The sequence below is a fragment of the Hevea brasiliensis genome, chromosome 18, assembly GCF_030052815.1.
Source record: "Hevea brasiliensis isolate MT/VB/25A 57/8 chromosome 18, ASM3005281v1, whole genome shotgun sequence".
NCBI lineage: Eukaryota > Viridiplantae > Streptophyta > Magnoliopsida > Malpighiales > Euphorbiaceae > Hevea > Hevea brasiliensis.
Window position 1 is genome coordinate 43,398,773 of NC_079510.1, and position 16,565 is coordinate 43,415,337.

The 16,565-nt window shown below is 30.6% G+C and overlaps 3 protein-coding genes across 3 annotated transcripts in view; 1 reads left to right on the forward strand and 2 right to left on the reverse strand.

Moving 5' to 3' along the window:
* LOC131175889 (uncharacterized) overlaps positions 1-16,565 on the forward strand; it is a 66,842-nt gene that overhangs the window by 37,489 nt on the left and 12,788 nt on the right. The window lies entirely within an intron of this gene.
* Positions 5,598-7,448, reverse strand: LOC110647374 (1-aminocyclopropane-1-carboxylate oxidase homolog 4). Its single transcript, XM_021801172.2, has 3 exons — positions 6,808-7,448; positions 6,027-6,414; positions 5,598-5,941 (listed from the first exon to the last, which is right to left on the reverse strand). Exons 1-3 carry the CDS (start codon positions 7,260-7,262, stop codon positions 5,693-5,695), a joined length of 1,092 nt encoding a protein of 363 aa, XP_021656864.2. The 5' UTR covers positions 7,263-7,448; the 3' UTR covers positions 5,598-5,692.
* On the reverse strand, positions 8,024-9,585 carry LOC110647385 (1-aminocyclopropane-1-carboxylate oxidase homolog 4). The gene is given in 2 exon segments (XM_058140994.1): positions 8,024-8,414; positions 8,456-9,585. Coding segments are annotated over 2 exon segments (1,125 nt in total). The 5' UTR covers positions 9,280-9,585; the 3' UTR covers positions 8,024-8,113.

Sequence of the window (16,565 nt, forward strand, 5' to 3'; positions counted from 1 at the left end):
AGAATACTCTTAGTGCACATAAAAGTAGTGCTCTCTCTCTCACACAGAAAAGTGAGTCCTGCTTATAATATGGGGAGTAAATACACATGATCATGAGATATAATGCACTTAATTTTGGAGATAGGATGCAATTAATTTTGGAGATAAAACATTAGGATATACTAAATTGAAACATCAATATAAAACATTAAAAATTGATGAAAACATTAAACTCACAAATTGATGAAAAGGTTAAATTTTTTTTTTTTATCAATTGGCCTTTTAAATGAAAAGATAAAAATATTGATAATGACAAAATATACTAATAAATAAAACAGTAATTTATTTCAATTTTGATGGCCTGACTTGTAGAGAATTAGAGATGGGTGACAGTATCTTGCAGGGATCATATGTTTACTCCTTAATAATGAAGCTTATATGAATTAATCGTGCTAATTTGCCATCTGCTTCTTTTTCATGAGGAATTTTCTGTGTCAAAGTCTACGTGCTTGTAAATGAGCTTGTTTCTGACGATATAAGCTCTAGAAAGGTCCATTCCCTGTTCATGCTGAAGGTCCATACCCAGTTGTTCATGCCACTTGGGTTGAAGAAAGCAGCAATTGAAATTCTTGGTTCCTGCAACGAATTAGCTAACACCCTATGCTCGACGCTTTGTTACTCTCCATTGGACATCATCTGAGAAACAACAGGAAATTAATTCAAAAAACAGCAAAGAATTTCTCTACTTAAATCCATTTGCTCAAATGGGTTTCATCTAATTACCTGAAGAATGTCGCCAACATTGATAACAAGAGCACCCGAACATCCACCCGTTGACGATCACTACCACATTTAACTTGCAAACCACCAATATGAACCAGTAGCAACACCATCAAAACACCAGGATCTGTGTGGCACTCATTTCCGGATGTGAGATTGGGATGGAGGCAGCAGGGATAGTAATGTCCCACCAAGGCCCTCCCTTCCAAGCGACTCATTTCCTCGAGCTTTTCTGATTTCAATCCAAGTCCTTCACATAATACCTCCATCAAGAACATCCCCAGTGGATTTATCTCGGTTCCACTTCGTCAACTCTTTTCTACATATATCTGGAATATTCTCAAGCTCCAGCAAGGTGGGGTAGGACCTCTCCTAATGAGCAGTGAGTATCTCCAGCAAGCAGCTTTAGAATGAAACAGGTAGTAGTTAGACGAGAACGATACACCGCTGCCCATTTCCCTCTCATACAACCCTTCCTTGCTCACTGCTCCCACCAATGCCCTTCTCTGCTCCTGCCTGCCCCGGATCCTGAATCCTCCTATCAATCTGTGATTCTGCTATAACCTCCAGCCTGACCCTGCAAGAACCACTTCTGATGTAATTGACTTGATGGAATTGTTTGAAAAGAGAGGATTTTGGTTAGAGAATGGATTCAATGTATGGAATGGAGATTATGAAATTGAAATGAAATGATGAAATTAAATTTTGGAAATGGATTTGAATGTATTGGAATGATTGTTGATTGAAGGTAATGAAAGGTTGTTTGTTTTTATTTTTTTTTTTTTTTTTTTTGTTTTGTTTTTTTTTTTTATTTTTTTGATTTTGTTTTTTTTTTTATAGTTTTTTTTTTTTTTTTTTTTTTTTTATTTTTTTTATTTTTTATTTTTTTTTGTTGTTTTTTTTTTTTATTGACTAAACTTTTTTTGGTTTTTTTTCATTAGAGTCCACTAAGTCTTCTTCCTTTCTTAATAATATTAAATCCTAGAGTTCTGAGCTCTAATTCATTTCAGACATGGTTAATTCAGTCTGAGTCAGTATTTTGAAGAAATAAGACTATAAGCTTAGTATTCTGTTTTTCCAGCAGCCAGTTCAGCACTTAGCGGTTGAACGCAAAGATCAAGTTTCAGAAGAGCAGAAGTTTATTTTATTTTTATTATTTCTTTTTATTATATGGAAAGAAGAGCTTTTGAGTTTTCAAAGTAAAGGCTGAAAGTTGAAATTCACTTGAGTTGAGAGCAGGTGCTTTGAAGCACAGCACAGCAGAATGCAGGGCTTTTTTTGGAGCTTATTGATTTTATTTTTTTTAGCTAGACTTATTCTTATTACATTATTTTTTGGAATTTAACTTTTTTCTTATTATAATTTCTTCTCTTTTAAGGGAATTTTTAAATATTTAATAATTTATGAAGAAAAACAAAAAAAAGAAAATCAATTTTTCATTTAACAAAAAAAAACAAAAAAAAAAAGAAAACAATGGGGGGGATTTAAATTAAAAAAGAAAGATTATGCATTTTGCCAAGGATTGGGGGATTTTTTTTTTTTTTTTTTTTTTTTTTTTTTTTTGTCAAGGCCCTTTTTTTTTTTTTTTTTTTTTTTTTTTTTTTTTTTTTAGTCATTTATTAAGTGACTTTCTTTTTTTTTTTTTTTTGTTTTAATTTTGTTCTTTTAATTTTTATTTTTTTTGGTTCTTAATTTAAGGTGTTGAAAATTGTTCATTTGTAATAAGGTTGTTATTTTATGTGATTGTGACATTTTGGGCAAGAAAATTTAGTTCAGAAATATTGAATTTGTGTGTAGTAGTTTTTTGGGCAGAATTTTTTGTTTTATACTTTATTTTTCAATTTTTTTGCAATGCAATTTTTAGAATTTTTTTACTTTATTTTTATTGTTGATTTTTTTTTTTATATATATATTCGTTTTTTTTTTTTATATTTTTACTTTTTTTTTATTTAAAATTTTCTTTTAATTTAAAAAATTTCATTTTACTCAATTAGCTTTAAGCCAAGCATTTTCTCAGGAAAGATATCCATGTCATTGCAGGAAAACAAGCAAAGCATGCCAAGCCTAGGAACAAGGAAAGGCATATTTTTAGGAAGGAAAAGATAAAATAAGCAACATTTTTTCTTTTTTTATATGTTTTTTTTTTAATTTTTTTAATTTTTTTTTAAATTTAAATTATTTTTTTTTTTTTTTTATTTTTTTTTTTTTTTGGTATTTTTTCTTAATTTTTAATTTTTCTTATATTCTTCATTATTATATTTTTTGGTTTATTTAATAGGTAAGGTTTCTTGCAGAAATTTGAGGCATATCTTCAGATGGTTGCATAGGTCTGAGCAGTGGAGGATGAACAGGATGTGCAGTTTGAGGTAGCTATGAATGTGTGGTTGACAATTTGACAACTTTGATTCTAATGATTTGGACATGAAATTTGAAGAAGATGATTTGACAACAAGGTGGCAGTTCATTGGCAGAAAGTGCTATTCAAAGAGGACAGAAAAGGCAAGAAAATTTGTGACTCAGGCAGATCAGATGAGCAATGATGAAAACAGTGGGTTTTTTTTCTTTTAAAGTTAATAAATTTAATTTTGCAATTTTATTTTTTTTATTTTTTTTTTTAATTTTTTTAATTCCTTTTATTTTTATGTTTTATTTTTGGCAAATTTGGTTTTTTATTTTTCCACAAAACGTTGGTTAATAACTGCATAATTTGTGAAGAAATATTTTTTGATTGATTGTTTGAAGATTTTTTTCAACAACTGAATCTTCTTCTTGAACTTCTCTTATGATCTTCTCAAATTTAATTGACCTGAAATCTTCTTTCTGGAAATAATTTCTGATTTATCTTCTTTCTTAATCTAATATTTCTTTTTTGATTTTCTATCAACTCTTCTTCTTTTACTGTGCTAATTTTCTTCTTATTTGCAAAGAATACAAATAATCCATGTCTGGAAATCTCTTAGATATCATAATTCTCTGTTAAACATAAAAGTGTATAATCACTATTATAAATATTAAATTATAACAAAAAAATAATTAAAACAAAAAAAAATAAATCATAATAACAAAATCAAAGAAACAAAACATCTTATAAAATTAACAATAATAAATCATCATTACAAGCTCAAAGCTATACTACCCATTAACTCAATTACACCCAAGAGAACCCATACAACATTAAACTACTCATAATAAATATATTTGTTACTCCCTCTCAGTCTCCTCTAGATATAACCCAATATATTTACTATTACAACACTGCATCACAAAGGCTATCTTCAACTAAATGGGTAAGAGCCCTCTCATCAATGAACAAGAATAACTTTCTCTTGAATTCTATATCCTTACTCTACCTTAGGCCAAAGTCAAGTGTCCCTCATCAATGGGCAAAGCCAAATCCTCAGCAGTTGGCATACAATGGGTGACAACCTCACTCCATGGGCAAAAGCTAAATAACATTTTCCATCATTCTCTTATTTATAGTATTAATTCCTTCAATCCTTATCTGCTTAGCAGTTCCACTCAATTTAGGATAGTTCTACTTTATATAATAAATATTCCTCTATCCTATTGAGGAATATTTATCCTACTCAAATTAGGAAAAGGTCTTTTTAAATCTTACTAGGATTTTGAGTAATAATTTTAATAATTTCCAACTTGACTCAAAATCCATCAACCATTGCATAGCTCAAATTCTTGGGTGCCTTCAATCATCACAACTCTATGCTTGAGCTTGAACCCTTCAAATCATCAATCTCTACAATCTTCATCTTGGGTGTAACATGCTTCTTTCTTCAAAAAATCTTCATGTTATCAACTTTCTTAATTTTACATCAAGAGCTCAGCCTTAAATTCAATTCTTCACTATCACCATTGTTGCATGTGCGACTTTCCACATCTCGCAGCAGCTCTACTTTCAACCAAACTTAACAAGATCATTCCATGCTCTGATACCAATTTGTTGTGCACCACAGAAGCGTGTAAACTACAAAGCAACAAAGCAAACATACAAAATACCAATTTTACGTGGTTCACCCTCTCAATATAGAGTTACATCTACGAGCATGCCATCTTCAACTATCAACAATATTAAATCATCATTACAAGCTCAAAGTTATACTACCCATCAACCCAATTACACCAAAGAGAACCCATACAACATTAAACTGCTCATAGTAAATATATTAATTAGTCTCTCTCAATCTTCTCTAGACATAACCCAATATATTTACTATTACAACACTACAAGGGTGTCTTCAACTATATGAGCAAGAACCCTCTCATCAATGGACAAGAATCCATTTCTCTTGAATTCTATGTCCTTACTCTACCTTAGGCCAAAGTCTCTCTCCACTGCAATGAGCAAGTACCCCTTATCAATGGGCAGAGCCAAATCCTCAGCAGTTGGCAAAATCCCTCTATAATGGGTAATAGCCTCACTCCATGAGCTGAAAGCTACTCTTTTCAATGGGCAAAAGCTACTCTCTTCAATGGGCAAAAGTCAAATAACATTTTTCATTATTCTCCTATTTATAGGATTAATTCTCTCAATCCTTATCTGATTAAGAGTCTCACTCAATTTGTGAATAACACTAATACTTTATATAAGAAATATTCCTCTATCCTATTGAGTGATATTTATCCTACTCAAATTAGGAAAAAGTTTCTTCAAATATTACTAGAATTTTGAGTCATAATTCTAACAATATTTAAGCTAGTTCCATTAATCCAGTTTAAGAATGTTTACATATGTTGAGAATTTGTTATTTTACTGGTGCAACTACATCAATTGCAGAAGAAACATGGCGTGCTTGAAATATGATCATAGACAGCCAAAGGTATTGAACGCAACTAAATTGACGCACTTTATTTAAGCAGTCTGTTTACAGAACATAAACACGTAAGTACTATTTTTCTATCTTGTTTTTTCCTCCACTTAAGTCCTATAGTAATCTGTCAAGGTCTTGTCTGCCAAATCTTTTGTGAAGAACCTTGTCATGTAATCATCGAGCATAAACTGCCGGTAAAGGGCTGGTTTTTCCGGTGATACTAGTTCTGGAATGGGACCATACAAACGGTCTCTGTTACCAGCAGTGAAGAAAATAGCGACGGAAACTCGAGGACCGGGTGAAGGATTAGCCAACACTCTATGATCTACGCTTTTGTATTCATCATTGGACAGAATCTGAAGAACATTAACAAGAGAATAAGGATTTAAAGAGTGTAAAATATAATTTCAACAAAGCACTAACCTTGATAAAATATTTTACCTGAAATATATCCCCAATGTTAACTACAAGAGCTCCAGGAATAGGTTTAACTTCAACCCATTCCACACCATGCTTAACCTGTAAGCCTCCAATATGGTCCTGAAGCAGTAGTGTCAAAACCCCAGGATCGGTATGCGATGGAATTCCAAAGGTGAGATCAGGCTGAGGGCAGTGTGGATAATAATGACCCAAAAGTACCTTGGATTCCAAACATGTCATTTCCTTCAATCTTCCCACGTTCAATCCCAACCCTTCACACAGCAACTCCATCAAGATCTCTGCGAGCTGTGAAGCCTGTTGAATCCACTCGACTATCTCATTCCTACACATCTCAGGGATCTCCTCAGCCTCAGCTGGCGCAGGACCCAACTTCACCTGAATTGTATCCCTAAAAGAAAAAATGAATTTTCAATTTCTGAAATCTGGAAGCTTTTATTCGGTTCCTTAATTGTACAATATAAATAAAAAAAATTTCATTATATAAATTGATTATGAGAAAATGAATAAAGAAAAAAAATTATAAAATTTATTTCTACTATTATATTTTCATCATTCTTTGCTTTTTACATATTTTTTTTTAAGTTAATAAAAAAAACTTTTTAAAAATTTAAAAGAAAATTAAAATTTTAACTTATATTTTTTTCTTTCTCTAAATACTATTAAAATAAAAAAAAATAAAAAAAATGATTTTTTTTTTAATCCTCTCCCCACAACACATACAAAGAAAGTAAAAAAGCTAATTCGGAGTCTGGATATATATCAAACACTTTGGTTGCATGACCTCCAGCTAGCAGCTTTAGCTTTATACAAGTCAACGTTGGAAAAGAAGGCTACTCCGGTATTAATCCCCCTCCGATACCACTGCTTCTTGACCTCCGTCGGCAGCTCATGAAACCCCTTAACTGCAGCAATCGTCCGGTTCATAACGTCCAACGGCAACCCATGATTCATGATCTGAAAAAACCCAAGTTTCCGACATGCATTCGAAACCTGCTCCACAATTGCCGGCCTCCTGTCGGAATCAACGCCTGAAAGGTCAATGGTTGGAATGACTTGGGATTCGGTTCTTGCAACGGATTTGAGATCGGAAAGTGCTCCCTTTGGGTGGATAAACATGCGGGGGAGGGAGGTGAGGCCGGAGTCAACCAAGCCCTTAACTCCGATTTTAGAATCATCGAATTGTTTCACCTCATCCAAACGATTGTAGTCTTGATGGGCTCCTCCGTTCACGGCCATGATACTTGGTTTTGGTTGGTGATTTGGTGAAGGTTATTTAAAGGGGATATATAGTCTTGGTTTGAAATTGGTACAGCCTGAAACATTTTGCTATAGGAAACGTAGGATGACCGTAATGGATGCTGCTCTTTTCAGTCGTTCTCTGGTGAAGTCAAACAAAGAGTTTTCAATTTTAATTTTATTTAGCCATTAAATTAAAATTCTTCGAGAAATCATATTTAGTTGATAAAATTGATTAATAATATTTTAAAATTAATAAATGCATTTTTATAGGAAATATGAAAACAATATCAATAAAGGGAACATAATAATAATATAAGAAAATCAACTTTAAAGAGAAAAAAAATTATAAAATGAGAAAAATAAAAAACAGATCTATTATTAAAAAGTAAATTTAAATTTATTAAAAAATAATAATAATAATAATAACGTGATAAACCAGAAAGTCAAAGCAGACAAATTAAAGACGTCGACATCTATTTGGACAACTTGATCAGTTTGAATTGCTGAATTCAGTTTAATTAATTTTCTAGCACCATGTCAGGATGATTCAGTTTATATATATTTATGAGGCATGTTGACGTTTTAAAATTTTATATCGATCGTAAAATATTTGTAAATGTAAATTTTACGAGAATAAAATTTTTATTAAAATTATTAATAAATAATTTATTCTCGTTATTAACCTATTTATATGTATTTTATCTCTAAAATAAAGTACATAATTATGAAATTTTTCATGCACCGAATAACTATTCAAATAAAAAATAAAAATATTAATATTAATAATGACAAAATACATGAATAACATAGTTTGATTTCAACATTGAAGGGTTCATTAAGTTTGCTACTTAATTTTGAAGCTTGTAATAATTTGTTAACGATTTGCCATCTGCATCTTTTAAAAGCAACCTTTTCATGAAGTCTGCGAGAGTGAACTGCTTGTAAAGAGCTGGTTCCTCTGGCGATAAAAGCCCTGGGAAGGGTCCATGCCAGTTGTCCATGCCACTTGGGTTGAAGAAAGCAGCAACAGAAATTCATGATTCCTGCAATGAATTAGCCAACACCCTGTGCTCTACGCTTTGGTACTCTCCATTGGACATCATCTGAGAAGCAACCGGAAATTAATTCAAAAAACAGCAAAGAATTTCTCTACTTTAATCCATTTGCTCAAATGGGTTTCATCTAATTACCTGAAAACATTGATAACAAGAGCACCAGGAAGAGGTTGAACATCTACCCATTGACGATCACCACCACATTTAACTTGTAAACCACCAATATGATCCCGTAGCAACACCGTCAAAACACCAGGATCTATGTGGCACTCATTCCCAAATGTGCAATTGGGTTGGGGCCAGCAGGGATAGTAATTTTCCACCAAGGCCCTCCCTTCCAAGCAAGTAATTTCCTCGAGCTTTTCTGATTTCAATCCAAGTCCTTCACATAATAACTCCATCAAGAACATCCCTAGTGGTTTGATCTTTCCGTCCCATTCCATCACCTCTTTTCTACATATATCAGGAATTTTCTCGAGCTCCGGCAAGGGGAGACGGGTCCTAATTAGCAGTGAATCTCTCCAGCAAGCAGCTTTAGAACGAAACAAGTCGTAGTTAGACGAGAAAGATACAACGCTGCCCATTTCCCTACAATAACACCGCGCCTTCTCCTCTGCCGGTTGCTCATGGAACCCCTTCACTGCTCCGATTATACGGTCTACAACCTCCAGGGCGATCCCGTGATTCACAATCTGAAAAAAACCCAACTCCCTGCATGCAAGTGCCACTTGCTCGACCACCTTTGATCGTTGATCAGAAATGTCGATTGTGGGGATGGTGGTGTATGTTTGGAGCCGGGTGGTGGGTTTGAGATCGGAGAGTGTTTCAGATGGGTGGATGAAGAAACGAGGGATGGAGGTGATACCGGAGTCAAGCAGGCCTCTCACTCCCAGCTTCGAATCCTCAAATTGTTTGATTTCTTTGAGACGATCATAGGGTTGACCAGAAACGGTGCTCATTATTCTTTGTTTCTTGAATTCTTGATTTGAAATGCAATTTCTTGGTCTGTAAATGTGTGCGACTTGTGGAAACAAAGATCAAAAATCTGGACAATATTTTCCGATTACGCATTCTGTGGCAGCAACGGCTACCATATTTCAGCTCTTAGAATTCTCTCTTGCGATATGATTTTTTTAAATATTATCATTATTCTTTCACTTTTCAGATTTTAGATTAAAAAAAATTACAAAAAATAGCAGTACATTGAATATAATTGATTTTCATTGAAATTAAAACATAAAACCACTTAATTTTAAAAAGATAAAAATAATAATTACAATTAAAGCTTAATTATATAATTAAATTTATTTTTATATTTTTTTATATAAATTAAATATAAAATATAATTGATAATTTTAAAAGGGTGTTAATCAAATTATATATTAATTTATTTTAATATAAATTTATATAAATTTTTAAATTATTTTACACATAAAAAATATTATTTAAATTAATATAATTCAATTATTTATATTTAATTTTTATTTTTATTTATTTTTAATGTGAAACTTAAATTTTTAATAATAGGCTTTAAATTTTTTTAACAAAATATCTAATAAAAAAAAAAAAAAGAATGGGAGCATTATGTTGCATCACGTGGTGGGCTGGGCAGAGGAAACTCTTTACTCAGCAAATCGAGAAATCATTTGCTTTGATCATTTTAGTCAATGGAATACAGCAATTTTTTTTTCTTTTTTAAAATTTGGGTGCAGTTATATATATATATATATATATATTGATGCATTAAATTAAATATTTATATTAAAAAATATATAAAATTATATATATAGATTTTATAAATTTATATATATATAGATATAAATATTTAATTTAATAATTATTAAATTTATTATTATTAAATGAAAATTCTCTTTAATAATATAAAATCTTGAATTTAAATTTTAAATAAAATTAAATTAATAAAAAATATTTTAACACTAATAACAATATTATATAATTTATTTTATTATAGTTTAATTTTAAACTCAAACACATAACAATAAAAAAATTACTTTAATAAAAAAATTCTTTAAAATTATTCCTATATAAAAGTTGATATTTTATTTATGAGTTATTTTAAATATTAATATAATAATTTTGAAATAAAAAAATAAAATAAAAAATTTATATTTATTAGCATTATAAAAATACACAAAACATATGATTTATTTTCTTATTAAAATAATTACAAAGAGTATACACATACATTTTTTTATATTTTCTTGCTAAATCAATATGTATAATTTAATTTCAAATTAAACGAAATTTTAATATGTGGCGCTTTTATATTGTATTTAAAAAAATTATATTTTCTATTTTGAAAATTTTGTAATTTTATTATTTGAGTTTAATTTTACATTAAAATATATTCAAATATAAATTTTATAATTATTCTAATTATAATTAATATTCTAATGTTATATCAATTATAACTATATTTTTAAAATTGACTATTTAAATAGAAGAAATAATTAATTCCAAAAATTTATGCTTAAATTGTAACGATCAGGCTCTAATCACTAGAGGAATTGTCCGCTTTGGCCATAAGCCTCACGGTTTTGTCCCATAGGTGGAATACAGAATTTTCCAGGAGGTTACTCATCCTAATATTTCTCTTAAGCGAGCACGCTTAACCTTGGAGTTCTTCCAACTCTCCAGGCCATTCCACCAAAAGGCGCCTCTAGTGATTAGTTCCTCCATTTTATATATCATTACTTTTTGAATCCAAGACTATCTCTGTGCTTTGCCGATGTGGAATTTGCCTAAAGGACCTTTAATTTAAAACATTCATGAACAATTCATAATTCAAATATTTCACAATCATATTTCAAATTTTCAAATCACATTTATAACAAATCATAATTTTCAAAGCTTAACAAAACACAACTGTAACACCCCAAATTTTATTATTTATGAGTATTTTTGATATTTTAATTTTATTTAAATTTTAGGAATTTTTTTGAGATTTTTCGGATTTTAAAAATCGGGTTCGATTTTCCGAAAATATAAACTTTGATTATTTTTAAAAATTAATTTAAAGACCACGTGGCAAAACTAAAAATATATTTGGAGTCTACGTATTTTTCTGAGTTTTACGGAATTTTTCGAATTTTGGACCTCGCTTTCCCGAGGCGCAGTAAAAATTCAAAATTTTGTATTTCGAATCGAACCGCCGAATCGAACCGACCGATCGGACCGGTCGAATCGAACCGCTCCTTTCCTTTTTCTTCTCCCGCCGCCCCCTCTCTCTTCTCTTTCTTTTCTCTCCTCCTCCTCGCGCGCTGCCGCTCCAGCTTTCTACGGCCAACCGGCCGATCCGGCCACCGATTGGACCGGGTCTTGTGTCTAAAATCATCTACTCGGCAGAGCTTTCCATAGACACCAAGAACGCCAAATCCATCGAGCGGTTTGTCCGATTTTTGCTCGGTAAGATTTTATTCCATTTCGACTTTTTTGCTAGATTTCTAAAACCGTGAATCCCACGAGGAAACCGAGGCCACCAAAGACGCTCCATTCGCCGAGAGCTTCGCAACGACATAAATTTCGAATTTTTCCGACACCGCTTTTCTGGGTCCCACGGAACTTCGCAGTTGTAATTTCGAGCATTAAATGAGCTTAGAAAATTCTGAAAAATTTATGTGCTAACCCCGTGTTATGGGCTTCGTGTAGGTATCCTCGATTCGCGAAATTCGGCGATTGACCGGTTCGCAAATTTCGCCGCATGCACTGCGGACCTAAAAGTCTCCGAATTGGGCCGAGGTTTTGGCTAGCCCCATTGTCGACGTCCGAGCGCCCTCAAGTCGGAATCGGCAAAGGTAAACCCGAACCTAGTTTTTACGTAATTTTCTAGTGCTTAAATAGGATTAAAAATCCATAAAATATTCGTGGTAGCTTAGAAAATTACGATTCTTTTTGCAATAGCTTAGTAATATTGCTAAGGACCGCGGGGCAAAGTTTTATAATTTTTAGAGCTTGTTTGGGCAATTTTTGCAAAAATGATCAATAATAAGGACTAAATTGAAATTTTGCGTATTGTGATGGATGATTGATTTGATGGGCCCAGGAGGGGCTGTGTGATATGATTGAACTGTTGATGTATGGATTGTTAGTATAGAAGTGCGTTTTTAGCCCTTTTGCAGGTTGGGTAGGTCCTAGGTATAGGGGAGACTCTGCCGGATTTTCGGCACGACTTAGGACGTAATTGGTCTTTCCTTTCTTTGTATTGAGTCAAATTTATTAAATGATTGTAATAAAATTATCAGGTGAGCCGGGACAGCCTTCTTCCTCCGCCCAGCCGCCTCAGTGACCATCGTCAAGTCTGTGAGTAAAATATTAATTTTAATTATAATTTCGATATTATTATATGTTCAGCATGCCCATGCATCACTTATATGCATATATTTATGTAGTTAAACTCTAGGCACGATTTATGTTGCATTCATAATCATGATGTACCATGGATGTTGTTGTGGTAATTTGGAGCAAAGCGTGCGTTGGCGTGCGTGTGATGTGGTGTGGACTATGGATAGGACGGGTAGTCACGGCTTGAGTAATTCAGGGACCCGTTCCTTCGAGGGGTAGTCACGCTTGAGTAATTACTGGGACCTCGATTTGGTTATTAAGTGGAAGTCCGAGCTTGAGTAATTACCGGCACCAAAGTTGGATTTAAGAGAGTCAGATAGGGATCACTCCCATATGTTATGATTGATACTACAGGTGTGTGAGTGCTCCAAATTACCTTTTTGATGTTATGATGTGAAAATGTTGTGTATGTTGCATTTCACTCTACAAAGTTGCATTAGTTTCAGATAGTTATAGAGATTATAGTTAAGATTGATATTTTACTCTCTCGAGTCGAACGCCACTCTGTTCAAAAATTTTTACAGCCACAGGAGGATATTTTGTTCCAGGTTAACTCGCTTTTTACCTCGCAGTTGTTTATCAATATTGTGTAATTTTAATTACTCCTAGAATTTCCGCATGTGTTAGCAGTAATTATTTGAAATTGGTCTGTAATATTATATTCATGTTGGACCTGTAAACTTAATATTTTAAGTCTGTTTGATGGATTGGATGAGGGAGCTGAGCTCCCATTTATTATTATGTTGATGAGTATGTGGAGGGTGAGCTGAGCTCCCCAATGGATTGTTTATTGTGTTTACAGGTCGAGTGAGTCGAAAACTCCCCGTTGGAAAGTCCATTTTATGGCCGGACTCTGTTCGTTTGTTTTCTTGATATTGGGCCCAAATGGGCCTTAGAGTTGGGTTAATGAATAGTTAAGGCTTACTACGGGCCTCGGGGGCTTTAGGCTGGCCCAGGTCCTAGTGCCCGTCCGGCCCATAGGTTGGGTCGTGACAACAACTTTGATCAAATAATTCAATAAAGATAGTGTTGCCAATCAATAATATAACTTAGGTCATGACACAAAATTTTCAAACATGCCATGTGTACATCACGACAAGGCAACCGCCCTCACTAATCGAAATCAATGAAGGAGGTGGCTAGCTAGCTAATATTACATAAATGTAATATTATTATTATTTTTATAAAAGAAAATGTCATTCAATGAATAAAGTAGTTACACATAATTTATAATAATAATATTAATTCCAAAAAAATATTAGATAAGATTATAAAATAAAATAAATCTCTTAAAATACTATATAGAATTTCTCCTCTATGACTCTTAATTATTGTAATGTCGCGATATCTTCTTAATTATTACCCATTAGAGATAGTAATGAGCAATATTATGATTTTGGTGGAAATTAACAAAAATAAAAGAATACAAGTTGAAAAAATATGTAAAATTCAAGATCTTTTAGACAATTACACCTTAATTTTAATAACATTTTTGTTCTCTTTTCTTATATTGATGCATAACGTTAAAAAATATATATATTACTAAATATGCGAATAATTCATAAATAATTTTATTTATATATTATCTTCTACTAACATTAAATATTAGAAAAAATTACTATTTAATTCTTATATTATAGCAAAATTTATCATTTACTCTTTATATTTTAAAAAATACAATGGTTAACCTCTAAGATTTTATTTTGTCGTATATACACTTTTGTCCCTCCATCTATTTTTTCTTAACTTTTAATTAGGGATGACTACGGGTAGGGTATCCTCGAAAATCATCCTATCCGAACCCGAACTGGATTAATATTTTCAACTATTCAAACTCGTCCCAAACCCAATTGTTATTACCCGAAAAATACTTAAACACGTTTAATTTTATATATTTAATTAATAATTTATATAAAAAAATTATTTTTATTAATAATTTATATTTTAAAAATCTAATAATTTCAAAAAATATTTCAATTTTATTTTATATAAAATAAAAAATATAAAAATTTATAAATATTATTAAAAATATATATTTTTTATATTTAATTAAATATTTATATAAACGGGTTTGGTTAATGGATATCCAACATATAAAATCCGAACCGTCACGAGTATTAAATTTTAAATCCGAACTCGTCCCAAACCTGATTATATAATATCCAAACTCGTCCTATTAAGATTTGGTCAGATCGAGTACCCGCAAAAACCCAACCTCTTGTCATCCCTACTTTTAATAAGCTCTTTCATCCTTGAATTTTTATTATTATAAATATTTTTATCATGACTAATAGTTAAACTAATAAAAATAGACCTAGGGATCAAATAGTTAACGAAATCAAAAATAAAGGACTAAATTATGTTTTTTTAATAATATAAAAATTAATTTATTAACTATAACATAATTAAATGATTAAATAATAATTTAACTAGCTTGCAGCTTTTCTTTTCTTATCATAAAGAATTAACTCACAAATGGCTATCTATATATATGTATATATATTAAAGCTAAGCATTCAAAATGCCTTCACCATAGTGTGCCACCTATAATAAGGAGGCTTAGAAAATCACTATATGGCAAAGCCTCTTTTTCTTAATTTTTTTATATATTTTACATAAAAATTATCTTATTATATTAAATATCAATTTCTTATTTAAATGTTTTCAAATACTAAAATCCTATCTTATAAAATAATAATAATAATAATAATAATAATAATAATAATAATAATTTAAAATTTTTTAAGAATTTAAAAATTTTAACATATATTTTAAATTTTTTATATTTAAAATCTAAGAATTTTACTATTGATACTTTAAAAATTCCCACACGTGTTTTTTCTACTTTATTTATCCTTTTATTGCTATTAATCAACTAATTTAAAAATAATAAAAAATAATCTATTAATCAATTTATTTTAGAATTTTAAAACCTGGCCCTTATAAATAACTTTACAAAGGTGTGCCATAATATTTAATGAGAATACTTAAAATTTTATCTATATTGTAATCAATAGTATTAATTTAGTGATATTAGAATCATTTTAAAGATGATAAGATCTTGAATTCAAATTTGAATTAAAGTCAATTATACCAAATAAAAAAATATATGTGCATATTATGGGCATTATTTATTTTCCTTGATAATTACACACAACACCCTAAATTTTAAGAGTTATTACAAATATATATATATATATATATATATATATATATATATATATATATATCTTTTGTGATTTAAGCATATACCCAGAAAATAAACTTTAATTCAACAAATTATTTAATGAAAATGCTAGATATCATGTGAAATTTGTAATTAATTTATAAGTTATTCAACATCTGTCAGACTACTTATTTTTACTGTACGCTGATTTTTGCCTGAAAAATCGGAATGACTTACTTTTCTTTTTTCCCTTCTATTTTTTAAATTTGAATTTGAAATATTTCTAGTGATGAGATTTTATTTTGTTTGGCAAGTATAATTCTTATTTTTACACTTAATCGAAAGATGAGACTTTTGATATACTTGTCACATATACTTACTATTTTCTATTATCTCATGAAAAAAAATTTTATTGGTCACACATCTTATCTAGAGCTGTCAATGTCATCAGTTAAATTTCTTTAAGGGTGATTCATACAATAAGCCTCATCCCTTGATTAAGTGTAAAAATAATAATTACACTTGTTAAATAAAAAGGAAGTCTCATTACCAAAAATATTTCAAATTCATCATAAGTTAAATTATTTGTATATTGCTTTTGCTTTTCTAATTAATTAAAGCTGACATATTTAGGAAAGAAAAAAATTTCAAAACTCCATTTTTATTTATTGTGAAAAAAATTAAAGCTTATAAAATCCTACCAACCGCGTTTAATTG

Coding starts and splice junctions, on each gene's coding strand:
- LOC110647374 (XM_021801172.2), bottom strand. CDS start 7,262: ATGGCCGTGAACGGAGGAGCCCATCAAGACTACAATCGTTTGGATGAG. Junction 6,415..6,807: donor GCTAAAGCTGCTAGCTGGAG/GTCATGCAACCA, acceptor TTTTTCTTTTAG/GGATACAATTCAGGTGAAGT. Junction 5,942..6,026: donor ACATTGGGGATATATTTCAG/GTAAAATATTTT, acceptor AATGTTCTTCAG/ATTCTGTCCAATGATGAATA.